The sequence below is a fragment of the Nipponia nippon genome, unplaced genomic scaffold (assembly GCF_047370975.1).
Source record: "Nipponia nippon isolate SJK-2023a ecotype South Korea unplaced genomic scaffold, ASM4737097v1 scaffold_3, whole genome shotgun sequence".
Taxonomy (NCBI): Eukaryota; Metazoa; Chordata; class Aves; order Pelecaniformes; family Threskiornithidae; genus Nipponia; species Nipponia nippon.
The window spans coordinates 18,196,126-18,213,721 of record NW_028262347.1 but is presented as its reverse complement, the minus strand read 5'-3'; the positions used below and the strand labels follow the sequence as shown (position 1 = coordinate 18,213,721).

General features: G+C 35.0%; 1 protein-coding gene across 2 annotated transcripts in view; it reads right to left on the bottom strand.

Annotated features, from left to right (window-relative positions):
- Window positions 1–732: 732 nt before the first annotated feature.
- The window catches only part of TBC1D22A (TBC1 domain family member 22A), a 186,957-nt gene continuing 170,093 nt past the window's right edge, over window positions 733–17,596 (bottom strand). For both annotated transcript variants that reach the window (XM_087765515.1, XM_087765516.1), the window contains one exon: window positions 733–4,040. In XM_087765515.1, the coding sequence (XP_087621641.1) occupies window positions 3,912–4,040 (129 nt within the window). In that variant the 3' untranslated portion in view covers window positions 733–3,911. The remainder of the gene's footprint in view (window positions 4,041–17,596) is intronic.

Sequence of the window (17,596 nt, the reverse complement as noted above, 5' to 3'; positions counted from 1 at the left end):
ATTTTATTCAAGGTGAGAAACCAGCATGATTACAATTCATCGTCACTCAAGCACGTAACAGAGATTGCCCGTTGCATCCCTATGTCTCCTTTTCCCTGAATGTATAGTTTTAAACAGAAAAGTCATTAACTTTGCCTTCCATATAACCAGGCTAGTATATTTTCTCACCAGACTCATCAGGATTATTGGAAGTCTCCCACAAGCTTCCTTGACATAAGCGACTTGAGCTTCCCATATGTACAGGACACCTCTCCTTGCTTGTTAATCTACTTAAATCACCCTTAAGTTTCCAGAGCTTATTGACCCTTTCACTACCTTTTACTGTTTCCCCCCCCAGAGCTGGAGCTTCCTCTCCTTCCTCACCTCCAGAGATGTACAGAATTCTGTACCTTCTTTGTTTGCTTTGACCTAATTTGTTCCACCAGCCCCCAGTTTAATTCTGCTCTGGTGTCAAATTTATCTTTATCTGCTTTTTGTAGAAAATGCTTGCTACCTTGTATGTATAAGGTACATGCAGAGACGTACCTTTAGAAGTTGTCTGTCTTATTAACTTACAAAATCTACAAGATGATAGAGAGCTGCAGAAACGTAACTGAGAACAGAGGTTTTGCTACCGCATTTGCTCTTGTGATATAGGGTTTTGAGACTGTAAAACACAAACACACCAAACCCATGCTTTGATGTACTATGCAATGTGCTTGATGAGAACAATAAAAAAAGCTTTCCACTCTATAGCGCACTTCATAAATATGCATTTATTTCCTCATCTTTCATCAGTTTTACAGTTTTAACCAGTGCCTCAGTGTTAATATTTGTCAGAAGCATACAATGGAACTTCAGATACTTCTATTCTGTAGTTCTGAAGTTAAAAACAAATTCATGGGCCTTTCCATAAGGAACTAAGCCAAAAATTAATGAAACCAATTTCTTATAACATATTACAGAGTTACATAAGATTTCAACTTATATTTCTATCCTATTTCATGTACTGTATTTACATAGTTAACTAATTTGTTTATTATTTACATTTTTCAAATACTGTAGTCATAAATCTTTTTATATTGTACATTCTTGCTTAAATTTTTATTACAGAAATTCTCTAACACACATTTTAGACACTACGGTTTCAATATTTCACATGAGTGCTAGGAAATTACTGCCTGGTTTCACTAGTGATGTGTCAAGATGCCTCCTTCATAAGAAAATACATATTACAAAGGAATTTTATAATATTCAGAATCTTGAATTTTGAAAAAAAAAAAAAAGTACGTGGGTTGTAATAATGACAACATTATTTCCTTTTCTATGTAATATTTTGTTTGGAATGACATTTTACCTGAGATGTAGAATTGTTAAATGTAAGGTGTTTGTTTTTTTAATAAAATGAAATATTTTATGTAAATCTTAAAGTATTGAAAATTTGAAATTTTACATAAATGTTGGCCTTCTATTTACTGAAAACTATTCCTATCTGTATAGATATATATGCGTTATTTATATATCTAGATCATATTTTCCAGAAAAGTCTATATCTACATAAATAAGCATTGTTATTATATTAGGAAACTTCCCACTATCCTTAAAAAGCAATGTGCTCAAGTACAATATTCAACTTCTGACACAGACACAATAGTAAATGTGACCTCTAATGGTAATACCTTCTTCCAAGGGAAGTAAGAGGTACCTGTTGAATTTGGAAGACATGGCAGACAACTTACGTGGACCCGATGAAGGAAATTTTATATATCCAGTCCCATAAATGTTATGCAGGAGCATCTGACACAGCAGACAACTTTGGGTCAAGTTTCCATGTTACGTGTAACTACCTAAATAACATCTTAATAGAAAAACGTTAATTATAGAAAACCCTTACAACATTGTATATTTAATGCTGTGTGTCTTCTCGTTACAATAATATGCATTTCAATTAACAAACGATTGTAGATACTAAGTTTAAAGCAAATGGTCATAAATTTCAGGTTTCTTTCATTCTGTTATTGGTAGATATTCTGTTAGGCACAATATGACATTCTTTGTAAACATAAAGATAAATTTTGATACATTAGACCATGAACTGAAGTTACAGAAAACAGTATACGGACATATATATAAGAAACACAGATCTACTACACACTCTAGGCACAAATGCAGCAACCTAGGAGGCCTGAACTTGTATCCATCGCAACTGAAACCCTCAGCTGACACCAGTGGAACAGAAATGCATCCTAGTCACCAAACACTCCTGCTTCTCAATTAATTTTTTCTCTTCTACCAAAGATTTCATATAATTTTAAAATACGGATCTCATAATCACATGTTGGTAAAAATGTATTTTATTCTATTTACCCTGAAACACCTAATTATTACAAAGTCAGTGTCAAGAAATAAGGCCCCAAAACAAGTAACGTAACTAACACACCTAGAAAGCTTTCTTCAAAATATGTATCTACATATTTTAAAGAACTTGAAAATAACCTTCCAATAACAAGCCATAAGAGAAAACCTCTTGAAGAACTTTTATTTCCCAAACTTAAAAGTGCACTACATTTTTCGTGCAACGTTGTGCAACTTGAGAACTGAACTGAGGAATAGTAATTCTGAGCTTCCAGTATATTGCTTATTGCAACTCTCACCCTTAATAACCTGTATGTGTAGGGCAGGCACAAATTAATAGGAGCTATTTACATCCAACAAGAGCAACATCAGAATTCTTATCTCAAAAGATTTCTTGAAAATAAAGAGCGCACTTAAATTATGTAAGTTTTAAGAAATTCTTCAGTATCTCATGATTAGATGAAGAAACATTAGTTTCATTCTATAAAGTCATAGAGGATTTTTGTTCTGCTAATGATGCAAGAGTGATCTGGGTATACAGTTACTGTTATTGTTATTGGGAACTATCTTCTCGCTTCCTCTGAATAGTAAGAAAAAAGGTATTAAATTATTTAACAAATAAGCTTTGGAAAGATATATTAATTTTCCTTTTCTAACATGCTAGAAATGGAGAATAAGGCAACAACTGAGATAAAAATATATCTTGCTTTGTAAACCAAGCTTCTTCATAAGTTTCTTAAAAGTGAACTTTCATGCTGAAAAACTGAAAGGCCTTGAAAGAAAGGCTTTAATTAGTTTGACAAGAGCATGTCCTCTATTTCATTCAATATTTTAAAAACACTCCAAAATATACAGAGAGGGATTTACTTTAGTGTTATAGATGAGTCTCCAGCTTTAAGTAACTCCTTTGTATGGCTAAAAAGCTTCTACAGCACCCTGCAAGACTGAGTAATGTTTAGAAAATGCCACCAATTTCCATCGCAACCTTCTATATTCTTACATTATTGAAGTATTCTAACCTAATTCCATGGAAAAACAACAGATGGTGTGCGAATATCAGTGTCTTCTGAGTTATAACCAGACTTCAAAACACAGGCCTTGCTGGCTCATACGGTCTTTATGACTACGGAAAGTTCTTTTTTTTTCCACCGAAAGTAAATAACTTTTAATGACCAAAACTGGCTTATAAAGTCATGGCAGGTGACACTGAAGTAATGACAAAATCATTCCAAAAGTGGTTTTAAATATTAGGTACATACGAAAAATTGCTCAACATAAATCAGACAGACTGCAATGCTCCTAATTAGAGAAGGGGAAAAAAAGAAGATAATTATGTGATAGACCTCTGAACTCATTTTCATGCTGAGCAAAAAAGTTCACTTTTAAGTTCATTCAATGCTCCATATCCTGCTTTGTCCATTTCTTTGGTATTCTGTTCTCATTCTGCAAATTCTAACAGAATTTTAATGGTCATCTTAATTCAAATGAAAGAGCAATGAGCTGAAAGCACAACCAGAACAACAGATGCCATAATACTGCAGAACACGTTGGTATTAATGATTTCTGGCTCTTTATATTCATTTCTTGTAATGATTGGGGGCATCCGCAAATGCAAACTTCAGTCTGTAGGCCTCTGCTAGGAGTACACTAACTTCTTCATTTCCCCAGTGTACTGTGGGCAAATTTTGTAAAAATATCAGCAATTCCTAGATGGAGAGAAAAAAGAAGACATAAATATATTTTTTTCAAATACCAGTGTAATAGCAATGTAGTATTTATACAATGATCATTGATAAGCAATCACTCATGTAGCTGAACTATGGTTATTTTCTAGTGGTCAGAAAAATAAAATAACTCACTTTCTCTGTATATACTATGACTGAAAGAATGCATTACTGCCCAAATGAGAGGTGCGTAAATTCTATGTACCTGCACTTGCCCTTGTACGATTATACCACTACTGGTGCCCCTCGATCATGGATGGAGACCCCTGGTTGTACTCAGACAAACAAGAACTCACACGCAATGTATCAGAACCATTCTGCTAGACTTCTAAGAGGCAAATAGTGTTAGCATATCCATTTCATAGCTGGTAATTGAGATACAATGCTCATGGGTATTGGAGTCACTAGAAACTTCTAGAAATTTAATTCTGAGCTCTGTAAGTCCAAAATGGTTTAACCCGGGACACAGTCTTCTTTTAGATTTGCCGTATTTCCTATATTATTTTAGCACCTGGATACATCTTACACACTTGTCAATTCCAACCAAGCTCTAGAATTTTTGACATATCGATTTCTTTAAAAATTCCACATGTATCTTCCACATTTATGATCTTCAACCTACTTTCGGTTTGTAACATCTGTTGCTCAGATCATTTCAATATCCCTGTCTTGTATGAACAAGAGGAATACCTCCACTTCCTCTTTAAGGAGCTATAAAATATTCATTTAATTTTTAATACCTTAAATGTTTTTATAATCTCTTTATCAGGTGGGTAAGAGGCAGACAGCTACAGATGAAGCAAAGATGCTGACTACATTGCAGAAGCGCTAAAATTCTCTTCCCTGGTCTTTTCACATGCAAACATGAAGAACATTGACTTCTTCTGGTGCTGCTGCTTTCTAGGTATGCCTTGTATATAGTACAGCAAACAACAGTTCAATTTCTTTCAACATTACTTATATAGCAATACAGATAAAATTAATCAATAAAAATAATTTCAAATGATAATCTGCATTTAATTTGAAAAGGTCCTAAAATGTGGATTCCTGCTTTTGTAGGGCATAGGGCATATATTTTATTGTAGCAACATGGTATCAGCAAATATGCCCAATCTCCTGTTGGCCAAAACCCCAGGACTGTAGCTCTATGCTGAACTGTGATGCACAGGATCAAATCCCACTGACTGCACTTTGAAGGATCCTTCAAAAGAGTTACTTGAAAAATGTTTGCTTCCTATCCCACTGAATAGTCAAAACGGCATTACATCTATCTGTGTTGTTGCCTATCCAAAGTATTGTTGTGCTCCAGGGCATGGAATTATACAACTGGATACCTTCTCAAAATTATGGTTGATGGCTAAGTCTGGGACTTTTGACAAAAAATTCCCAATCACTTCAGATGTTTTCTTCTTCCCTGATATTCTGGGAAGAAGTCTCTGACAGTGATGCAAAGACAAGCTACTTAATAATTTATTTTATATTTTTTCATGTATAAATAGTAATTTCAGTCAGTTGCAGTCAACTCCCACCTCAATTCTTAGCCCTGGTTTCCCACTCTTTTCTGGTTTCTTGTCCCAAAGTATTTTCTTACAGGTCAGTTATTCCTCTCTCTTGTATTAGGTTTAGGCAAAATTCATTTCCAAGCAGCCTAAGCCCAGGACTAGAGGTTATAAGGAGCTTGCTAGGACAGTGCCTGGTGACAGCACCAAAATCCACCATGACCCGCAGCAGCACAAAGCTTCAAATTGTCATCTGTACGCTGAAACTTGCCAGCTGTGAGAGGAGGACTCTTTGGAAGATCAACTACTACAAATTCTCTCCTGAGTTTGTGCAAATCACAACTGTATAAGGCTTCCAATTTGACCAAACTTGGCAAGTTAGCTTGCTTTTTTAAATAAATGGTGACTCCACAAATCCTCAAACCTGATGCAAAAGCCTCCCTGGGCCAACTGTTAAATTCATGTTTCAAACTTTGCAAACAAGAGATCACCTGGAGATCCGCTGTCTCATGATTTTACTTGCTTTGACAAAAACATTCCTTAAATGTTAAGCTGTGACAAAGCAGCAAAAGGGAAGTTTTTGGATGAGTTACATCACAACAAACTGAATGTGGAATTTTATGATGGGAGTTTTAAAGCAACCTTAGGAATAAGTGCAGTTGTTAAGTCTGCTTGTATCTTCAAGGCGCTCTATTTTTGCAGAAAAAATGCAGACAATTTGTGCACATTTGTATATGTGCATATATTTGTGAGCATGTGCATATGTATATTTTTGCATGAATATGTTAAGATTTATTCTAAAGAGCAGGAATAAGTAAGCAGGAATGCAATTAAAACCACAACCATTATCCTGCTATAAATCAGAATCCTGCAATACCGTGTATAAGTACACAGTGAAATTCTTCTTCTTTATAAGGGTCTTATTTTCTTTGTGCCCCCTTCTCCCTCCTCTGCACCTGCTGTCATGGAAGATGGCTGTAGGAGCCCTTAGCAAGGATTCTGTGATTTCAGGAAACAGTGAGGAGCAGAAACAAACATGAAATGATTTTTTTCAGGTGTGTGAGAGAATTATTTTGGCTTCATCTATTTCACGGTCTTGCTCTACTGGTTCTTGTAATATGAAACAAGAAAGGAAAGAAGTTGAGCAGTACTATATATTTAATTATGAATAATTAGTAGTAATACAACAGAGTTAGCATGAGAATGTCTCTATTACACTTGGGAGACCACATTTTTAATAAAGTGTTATACAACTGCCAAAATCCCACTTTTTTTTTTTTTTATTATTTCTATCTACTTATTTGACAGTTATGCTGACAACTGTAACTAATAAATTAGCAGTACAGAGTAGGAAGGTTGTGTGGAGGGATGATAAATGCATGCTTCCATGAAAGTTTTTTTTTTCCCTTTTACAGAAGTAACTTTCAACCAGCTTTAAGACACAGCAGTTAATTCAGTGATTTTTGTGAAATTAGCTCTTTTACTGTTTGCAGTGCCAAGACTTTGCTGGGTCAGACTTCTGGTGCCAACTGGTAGAAATGATTCATATTGCTTGAGCAGTGTTTTGGTTTTCCTTTGGGCTACTCTTCAAATAAATTTGGCCTAAACCAATCCTTCAGCCACTGGAGACCCATGAGCCTTCTAGCAGACCTCAGCACTTGTACTTTGTAGAACGTCACCTGTTGCAACCAACACCGGCCTGTACAGAAGGTACTATTAAACTATTCAACAGCTATGGAACGAAAGCTAAACTGCTTTAGCATGAGATTAGAAAGCAGGAGTCTACATTGGTCACACATTTGGTCCGCTACACTGATTGTTTCTGTGGCAACTGCGCATGTTTTTCAAACTAGAAAATGTTGCTACATGTTTGTGAAACCCAGATAATGCCTGTAGATGAATCAATTCTGCTTGTATATTCAGTTTTGATGGTAAGGTGATCATACTGGATATGCGTATCAGAAAATGATTACAAAAAGAGAGTTTATTTTCTTAAAACCCTCTACATAGCAGTCACTTTTACAAACATCTGACTGCTCAACGATTAAAAAAGGAAGTAAAATAACAGTCACATTAATTTTGTTACCTTTACCTTTCCAAAGCACTGAAGGTACATTATCTTACAGAACAAACCACATTTTCTAAAATAAATTTACAGTTTTAGAGGTTTGTTTGGAAATGACCCATGGAGAACCAAACAAAACACATTATTTTTCTCCCAGGAGACACAGCCTAACAGCAGGAGAAATCACGTGCTTCAGGCTTAAGGCTGGAAAACTCAAACCATTCAACCTTATATTCTTCGTTGAATATGTAAAGACTACATCTTCAATATCCATACTATATGAAATTTAATATGCAGCTCAAATCTGAAACAGGGCTATTGGTGAAGAATTAGTTTAATGCTTCTATGATTAATTGCAAACTTACTCAATTCTGATGAAAATTATTAATATATAAATAAATGGCAGAGTAATCTACTGACCATCCAAGTCCATTTCTATTTGAGTGGGCATTTTGCCACTGTTAACAAGGGAAAAGACTAATTCCTTAACTGCTCATCAAAGACTAAGACTGATGCTGACTAGTGAATATGTATTATAAATCCAAGTGAAGTAACTGGCCAAAGATACACTACTTGAGTGATTTTCTAAAGATAAGGATTATCTTCCTGTGATCTACTAGAGAGCTTCAGAATTGGCTGAGATAGAAATAAATCTTACACGTTGTTAAAAATAAAGTAGAACTTGGCAAAAACCCTACTAAAGAAAATTTTATTTTCTTTAACTGCTAAAGAAAATCATGCCACTTATTGCTGTCTGAATATGGAGTATTCTTTGAAAACAAATAAACCCCCAAAACAAAAAAAAAACCAAAAGAAACAAAAAAATCCCAGTCTTTGGATTTGAAGAAATGTACAAACATATGCTAATTAATATTTACAAGACCACCTGAGAAGTTTTTCCAAAACTGCTCAATTTAGCATTTACACTTACAAAAGAGCAAAGATGACCACAAGAATAGTGATTCAAGAGTATTCATTTATTTTTAATCATTATTCTTATTTTTTCTCCAACAGATAAAGCAGGAACCACTAGAATCCACATGTAGATAAGGCATCCACACTAACTGCTTACATTAATTTTCCTGTCCACATTCAGAATTAAAATATGAGACACTATTTGAAATATGATGAATCATAAACTTGAATTAATATTTACCATAAACAAATCATTGTTGATAAACTGCTTGGTACATTTCAGAAGCTTAAGTCCGAAAAGCAATATTTGTAAAATATTCCTGCAAGAATTTTATTTTCTGTTTGATTTAAATGATATTGCAATGCCACCTGAGTGAGGAACCAGGGCAGCCAGTAGACCATTAGCAAAGCTGGGGTTTCCAAAATCCTAGTCCATTGTTTGTTTATATTTTGGCTGCATCTACAACAAATTACACCCTTTGCATTTGGCAAATAGAGCACCCCAGTCTCACTGGACACTTACTGCACTGAATAGCCATATTCATCTCCTGAACTAGGGCCTAGCCCCACAGCCTAGCCTGCCAGCACAACTTCAGTTTGGTCTATCCATGGCATTTGCCCTCTAATACCACTCCGTGGAAAGGCATTTCCAGCCTCCCTTCTTCCTTGCCATTCAGGCAGTGGCAGGTTTCCTCCTGACTGGGGAAGAGTCACAGGTACTTGAAGTATGTACAACCAGCAGTTAATTCCTCATGGACAGAATGTTAAATTAAAAACAAAAAACCACAACACACACCCCCCCAAAAAAACCCCAAAACAAAAAAAAACAAAAACAACCAAAAAACCCCAAACCTAACCACAACACCTCCCCCCCCAATTAATCCCTGTTTACTTTCACCTCTGTTTAAAATATAAGAAAAAGAAGAGTATTTTCAAAGTGGTAAAAACCTTAACATTGTAGGAATAAAATGACAGTGATGCCTTTCTTGCCTCAGTCTTGACTGACCAAGTCTGCTCTGAGAAATCACAAGGCTCCACGCACAGGAGCAACAGCTGGGGGAAGGAGGTACTGCCCATAGCAGAGGAGGATCAAGGTACTACTTAGATTTGCTCCTCCCTCCCACCCAGTACAAGAAAAAGTGAAGAGATGTTAGCACAGGGCCACTAACATGGTTAGGGAGCTGCAGTGAATGTTACACCAGGAGAATGTGAGAAAACTGTGGGTCTCTTTAGCTGAGAGAAGAGAAGGCTAAGGTAGGATCTAAGAGCAGTTTTCCACTACATACAGTGAGGGTTATAAAGAAGAAAGAGGGGCCAAGAGGCAATAGTAACAAGTTGAAGCTAAGCTGTCATAAGAAAAAAAGGCCCTTTGCAATGAGGTTGCTTGAGCAGCCTGCCAGGGAGACCGCAGAATCCATCCATTGGGATTTTCACAACATGCCTGGACAAGCCCGTGAACAAGCTCCTCTAGCTCTGACGCTAGCCTGGCTTTCAGCGGCGGATTGCACTATAAATCTCCCTTCCACACTGAAATTTTCCAGCATTCTATTTTTTTTTAAAGGATATGGGCTTAATTAGAAAAGAAATCCAAAAGCACAACAAGAAACTGCTAAACATATTTACTCATTTGGTCCATTTCAGGAAACAATACAGGTATTTTTCCTAACAAGTAGAAGGATGTATTTTTTTATTTGGAATGAAAGGACATAGGGGGCTGGTGTAGCAGTGTAGCTGGGTCATACTACGAATAAATTGAAAATCTATATACCAAACTGATTTCTTAGTATGGCAAAAGATCTAAGCACAAAGTATTTAATATCCTTTGTAAGCGATTTCTGGTTTATGCTGATATATTTAAAACACAACTCTGAAACAATTCTCCAGCACATTTGAAATTCAACATTTTTGTTACCAACCAAACAAAAAACTCTTTTATACAATTTCACTCTTTGTATTTCCACTACTTTAAGTACATTTGGGTTTACATGATACTCTACATACATGTTTTTGTAAGATATGCTAAAATACTCTAGAATATACAAAGTATAATTAAACACTTATGAGCAGCTGTATAGAATGTACTTTTAAAGTACATGTAGTTTCAAAATGTCATTTTCCTTAGATAAATTAACACATATTCAAGAACTATTCTATTCTATAATCAAGACAAGACAGCAGTAAACTTGCTGCAAGTGCTGTGGTATAGAAGTACCTTTAGAAGTATGAAAAGTAAAAGTATGAGGTCTGTGTTTTAAACACCATGGTAGTAAGATCTGGGAGTAATACTGCCTGTTAAGCAATGGCTGTTGTCAGATATAAAATTATTCTTGAGGGCAAAAAATCTTATCATGCAAGATCCAATACATATATCTAAAAGAAAATACCAGACTACAAGGCAGATATCTTAAAAAGATGATGATTTACAAAGCTCTTATTCCTCAGTTTCCTCTAAAATAAAAATAATCAAGGTCTGTTCCTTGTAAACTAAATCAAAACTGAATACTAATAAAACTTCACAAAACACATTTTTAATAATTATCACAAAGTCATCAGTCTCTCTTTTCACTGAAATTGTAACACAATGAAATCCCGTTAAAACAATCTTAAAAAAGCCCCCAAAACCCAGAAGCAAAAGAAAGCAAATTTTATCATGTTTTGAAATCTGGTTCATTAGCAAATCCCCTTATAGTATGAAGTCCACTATAATCCCTTTAGTCCATAGAGGTTTTAGCACAAGATTTGGCAAGAATACTGGTTATTTGGTAATGGCTATCTATAGCTATTATGCTATTTATTGTCACCCCCACTCTGACTCCATATGTGGATCCTGAAGGAAGGAACATCAAAACCAATTACAGAACAAATAACATGTTGATAGTTAATAAAACATAAAAATGTGATTCTAATGAGTAGAGCACAATGGTCTCTTCTGTGATAATCAAAGCAATTTACTTACTTTGAAAACTCTGTTCAGACGTTTTTGTCTGTGTGAATTATTGACAAAGTTCAACTGCAGGGTTTTTTTAACAGAAGAAACTTAACAGAACATAAACACCAGTAATAGAATAGTAGGTTTATTTCTAGCTAATATAAAAATGGCAATAACTAAAGTTAAAATCAAACTTGAACACACTGAGGAAATTAATAGTGTTAGTTTTTAATGTCAAAACTGAGAACTGGTCTATTAATTTAACAAATAAAGGCAGTCCTAAAATACAGTATTTTTCTACAAGAGTTGTTAATCCTTCCTGCTGCTAATTGCAACGTAATTATGGTCCGAGTACTTCTGGTCTACCACAGCTCTATTTTGTACTGACGGGCAGAACCTGCAATCTTACTATATTTTATGATCATGAACTTTTCAGTATTATACTTTAGGACTACATATAACTAAATGAAAGGTAAATTAACTTTATATATAATCTTTCATTATTTAATAAGGAATTGCTAAAAGCTGTATTTTGAACAAAAGCTGTGTCTGTTACACATTATGCACACATATAAAACACTGCAAAATTTATGCTGGCAATTTGATTAAACAGCTTCTTTATGAGACTTATTTGTACTTTCAAAAGTTGGGCTTGAAATTTTAGAACATATCACTTACTTTTAAAGAACTAGTGCAGTGCAATACTACTAAAATTTATTTAGGGGAATTATTGAGACAAGCTAAGGAGGAAACCAATTATTGCCAGAAAAAAATGCCCATTTATCTTTTCAGATAATATAAAATGCATACATTCAAAGAATTCTAAATGTTTTTATGATTTTATAGGAAATTGTATAATGTGGTGCCAGAGACAGACAGAACTGGACAATGACTAAAAAATTTTTTGCCAACCAGATGTAACAACTGTACAGACAAAAGGAATATTTAATATAGGAATGATTTAATTCCTATTTCCTTTACAGCACTCACTTGCTCGTATTTGGGATTGTTGCGTGTGAAGGAAAGGGTTGCATGGATGGCCAGTACCAAGCAGGCATCCTGTCCGTGGACTCGGTCCCTCCTCTGCATTGCACAGCGAAGCAGACAGACAGATGTGCCAGAGCTACTGCCTGGCTGAGACCCTGTAATAGCTGCAGTGGCCAGGTTGGTAATGTGCTGTGCAATGCTAACCTCTAATCCTCTTCCCAGATACTTAGGATGAAGGATACCCGCTGCTTTGGGACTTAGCCAAGCTCAGTCCAAATCCTTCCCCTTCAGCCTGCTATCAAAGTAGTAACAAACACACTGGCTGGTAACATGAAAGCACAGGTCCAGCGCACACTGCAGAGCCCAGCTGACCTTGTTCAGATGCCTTAGAGCTATTTTTCCCTTCTCTCTGCCCCTTGCTGTTGATACGTAATGCGCCAAATAAGTAGGGCTCTAGCTCTGAGACAAGTTCTCTTTTCTTTCTTGAGCACTGTTTTTTCCTCTTTCAATGCACTCAGCAATATTCCCTACGCTGCTGCCACTTCTTATTTCTCCAGCTGTCCTAACCTGCTACATGGAGTTGCAAATAATGAGCTGTATTTCTGGAGTGCTGTGCATCTTATTAATTACCCATGTCTCAGAGTCAGAGAAAACATTTCTTTCCTATTGGGCTCAGCTGGAATTGAGAAAACTAAGATTTTAAAATCTAATATTAAAGAGATAATAGGAATAGGTCATCTACTGCAGTTTAAGAAATATTTGCTGCAGACACAGGTTAAGAGGCATAAGTGGACCTGGATCCTTCAGTGGTACAGCTGACCTCCTGCGTTGTTTCCTGAGCATGGAAAGCTGCATGCCGCAGTGCACGTGCAGCGTAGGCAGCGATGGCTGAGGTAGCACAAAACAGTCCGGTTTGGACACTGGATCCAACAATGCCCTCCTTGTTCTCCTAATTTCAAAGATTATGGGTGAACCTAAACTTTGATAAGCAGAAGACAGGGAAACACTGGTTTATATATGTTAAGTGGTAGAAGCATTTAAGCCTTGCACTGGACACAGTCTGAAGGATTTTGGAGAGATACGTTCTTGGCAAGTAAAAATCAGCGTCACTCAAGAACTCCCACCTTGAACGTGAAAGTTCACATCCTGTCCCATGACAGTTTAGAGGGAAAAAAAGAACCAAACAAAAAATCCCCAATATTTGCAAAAAATAGTGAAAATTCAACTTTGTGATTTTCAATGCTGAATTTGATTTTTTTCTTGTACATTTCTTTATTGCACATTACTTAAATTATGCATCTAGAATTTCTTGAAAGTGTTATTAATTCTTTCCAAAGAATTGCCTATTAAATAATCATTCTTATTTATCTTAATTTTGACCTTTTTTAAATATACCGTGACATCTTAACCAACAGACCACAGCATACAGAACTCGGAACAGTAGTTCTAACTACAGAAAAAAATGTTATTCAGAGTTCCAACTAGACTTGCCGCATCTTAAAATGGATATTTTTAAGAATTATTTAAATAGGTTAAAGGTTAATTTCTCCTGCTATCAGCTTACATTCAGCAACTCAAGTGCATAGTGATTCTTAACAAGTATATTTTTTTTTATTCTTTGATTCAAATATAATAGATATATATATATTTTTTGATTCAAATACAAATTTTTTTCTTCTTCACTTCAACTGAACAATCTGCTGTTAATCTTCTGAAAACATACAGAAGTATGCTATTCTTATAATCAATTTCATATTCCTAATAAGAACTTCATAGAAACACACCTTAATATTCTGAAGATGAAAGCTTACGAAAAGTTGGTCTTATCATTTCCCTTTCATGTTTTTGTTTTCATGACTACTGAAAAAGATTCCTGGACTCAGCATATTAAAACCACTAAAACAGCAATTAAAGTCCTGTTTCATCCAGTATGGATCTCTTAACGCTAGTCATTAGCAACCTTAATTGTTAATCATAAAATACGTGGTTCTAAAGAACTATGTCAGAGAAGCTGTGCTCACCTAGCTGAAGAGAAGATTTATATCTTCATTTACATGGGTATGAAAATATATAAATTAATACGGTAAAAAAGTTCATTAAAGGACTACATCTTAGCTGATATTGTAGGCAGCCTTATGTCCTTGTTCTCAAATGAAAACAAAAAACAAAACCACAAGGAATCCCCATCCCTAAATCTTAAAACAGGAAACAAATTTGCCTGATAGATCTTTTTCTTAATAAAACTTACTATCTACATGTTATTATCTACAAGTTTTTAAGACAAAGTTAAGGACATAGACTTAAAAACAAAGCAAGCATTGCCACAGAACCTAAAAGATGTTCAACTCCATAAACAAACATCTTATTTTTGTAATACCTTTTTATTCTGAACTGTCTCAAAATGCTTCAAAATTACATGCACATGAAAATAAGAAGTTGAGGTACTAATACAGAATATTCAATACCCAAGAAAGAAGAGGAAGTCATCTTACTCGAACACCGATGTAAATTCATACCTAGATCAGCCGGTCAAACAAAACAGTCTTGGGTTCCTCCTTACTTTTAAACTAGAGAAGACAGAACTTCCATTTTAAAAATCTCATATGAAAATTGAATATCCCAGGAAACATCCAGGAAGATTTCTCAGTACTCCAATTGCTACAGCACAGAGCAGAACGGTCCTGAACCACTCTGATTATACTTTTCACCATATTGTTTTATGAAATATTGCTGGTATTTGGAGATATGTGTACTTCTTATGCACCAAAATATAAATCATAGCAAATAAATAAATAAATAAAAAATCCAAAGTACATCACTTGTCACTAGCTCCATGCAAAAAGCAGCAAATAAAGGAAATGAGGTGCAAGTATCCAGAGTATAAAAAAATCATGAAGATCAGAAGTCATTCAATTAAAAAAAAAAAATTCCAAACAAACCCCATCCAAACATAGGACCTGCTGTACCAATCAGGACTGCAGCAATTATGGCAGAATTCCATTTCTGAAGTGAATTGCCAGTGAGTAAGTTACTACATTCTATCATTTTTTTTCTGTAGTCAAGCAAGATCAAAATATTTGTACAGCAGATTCCAACAGAAAATTTACAGTTCTGCCTCTCTATAAAGTCCATATGCTACCCACTCTTCTTGGTTTGGTTTTCCTGACCATAATTTGGCAAAGCATTTTAAGTGGAACAGTTTGCACAGCTCCAAATTCACAGACACTCTCTACAATGACTTTTAAATTTTAACACTGTAGTATGAATAGCTAAAAGCTCAGCAAAAAAAGAAGAAAATCATAAAATACCAATTGAATATAATGAACCACAGGGACAAGACTATCAAAATTTTATATATTTCAGACTTAAAGCAATTAGTATGTTTTGACAAAAAGGTATTTCACACTGTAAATTGTTCCGAGTAAATTCTCATCTTATTTTAAGACAAAACATACATTAAGGATTCCTGATGCAAAATTGCCTGTATATATAACTTCAGTAGTACTGTCTGATGTATACAATTTTTACATCCAATAATATGTCATAATGAGGTGGCTACTTAAACTAGCATATTTTTAGAACTAAAAAAAAAAAATTCCTAAACATAATTCAAATGGAATATTGTCAGTTTGCTAGGGATATAGGAGTGAAAGAGGCTATTTCCATTCTGTTGTTCAATCACCCACACCACATTAAGCCATATATAGGTGTTTTGTTCTGAATAATAAATAATAGCTCCACACTTGCCATGTCAAAATCCGTGAAACATCTGTGCATGTCCAGCAGACTTAAGGACATTAATACAGAGAATCAATGACTTGACGGTGGAAGAGAAGAACCAAACCACCTTCATGAGATATCACAGTTAAAGGAAAGGACAGATAAAGAACCTGACCAAAGTCCTATGTCTCTACATTGGCAGGGAATCTGATAACTGAAAGTTTCCAAATTAACTGGAGAAGCCTCACAAAATCAATAACAACTAATCCAAAAACCCCTTCAACTCTGAGAACACCACCACTGTTCACATCAAGAAATTGTTTAAGCTTCCTTGGTGAGCAAAGCATGCAGGCACAAGAGCACAAGACACGGATCATCCAAGCTGCACAGGTTCTCTCAACGTACAAAACCAACAACTTCCCCCCCAAATCTCTGTCCATTCCTTGATGCCTTAAGAAAAAAATATATGGAAATGCATTTCCTTTGTACCTCTTAGAAGAAACGATGCATCAGTTGGAGAGAAGTTCCAAAAGTGCTTCCACAGACAATCAGACTGAAGCATGAATTCAAATTAACACAATATAATTCAATTGTACGTTATAAACTAAGGAATAAAATTATTCTAAAACAGTATAAATACTACGCAAGAAACATGATTAATAACTGTGCTCAAGAAAGCTTTCAACCTCTGTTTGCCGACAACAAGAAACCCAAACCAGGATTAATCTTAGTATATTACACAATAACATAAATTTATCAAGCTTTGTCAGAAAATATATACTGCTCTTTACCTCCTCATATTTTATGTAGAAGGTGCTTCACTTTATATAATGGTTTATAAATCAAAGTGGAACAATTTATATCCTTTTGATCTTTCACCAAAATTATGTTATGACTTAAATCGACTCCCATTACAAAGCGATCCAAATGCATTCCTGAAGATAATCACACTCCCTCTCAAGCTTTGTTTTACAAGGTTAAATAAGCCACATTCTTTTAATATTCTTTGCTAGGGCAAGTTCTTAATTTCTCAGTCTACTACTGTTGTTACTCATAATTCTGAACAGATTACATAAAAAACAAAAACACAATTCTCATGCAAATCCCAGAGATATGCAATTTTTCAAAAGCATGTAGACAAAGAGTTTTTTACTGGGATAATGGAAAAATACTAATTCTAATTGGAGTACATTAAAGCCCTAAGTTACCTACAAATATCCTAAGGCCCTAGGATTCTAAGACAATTAAAATACTAACATATTTTACTTTTATTTACATGCCTTTCTTACATATCATTACACTCATAAAAACAGAAATCTACAATTTCAGCTTTGGCCAACCAGAATTTGAGATCAAATTTCTACATAAGATGATGAATGCCTCAACTTTCATGGAAAATACGAGTTTGCAAACAAACAGCTAT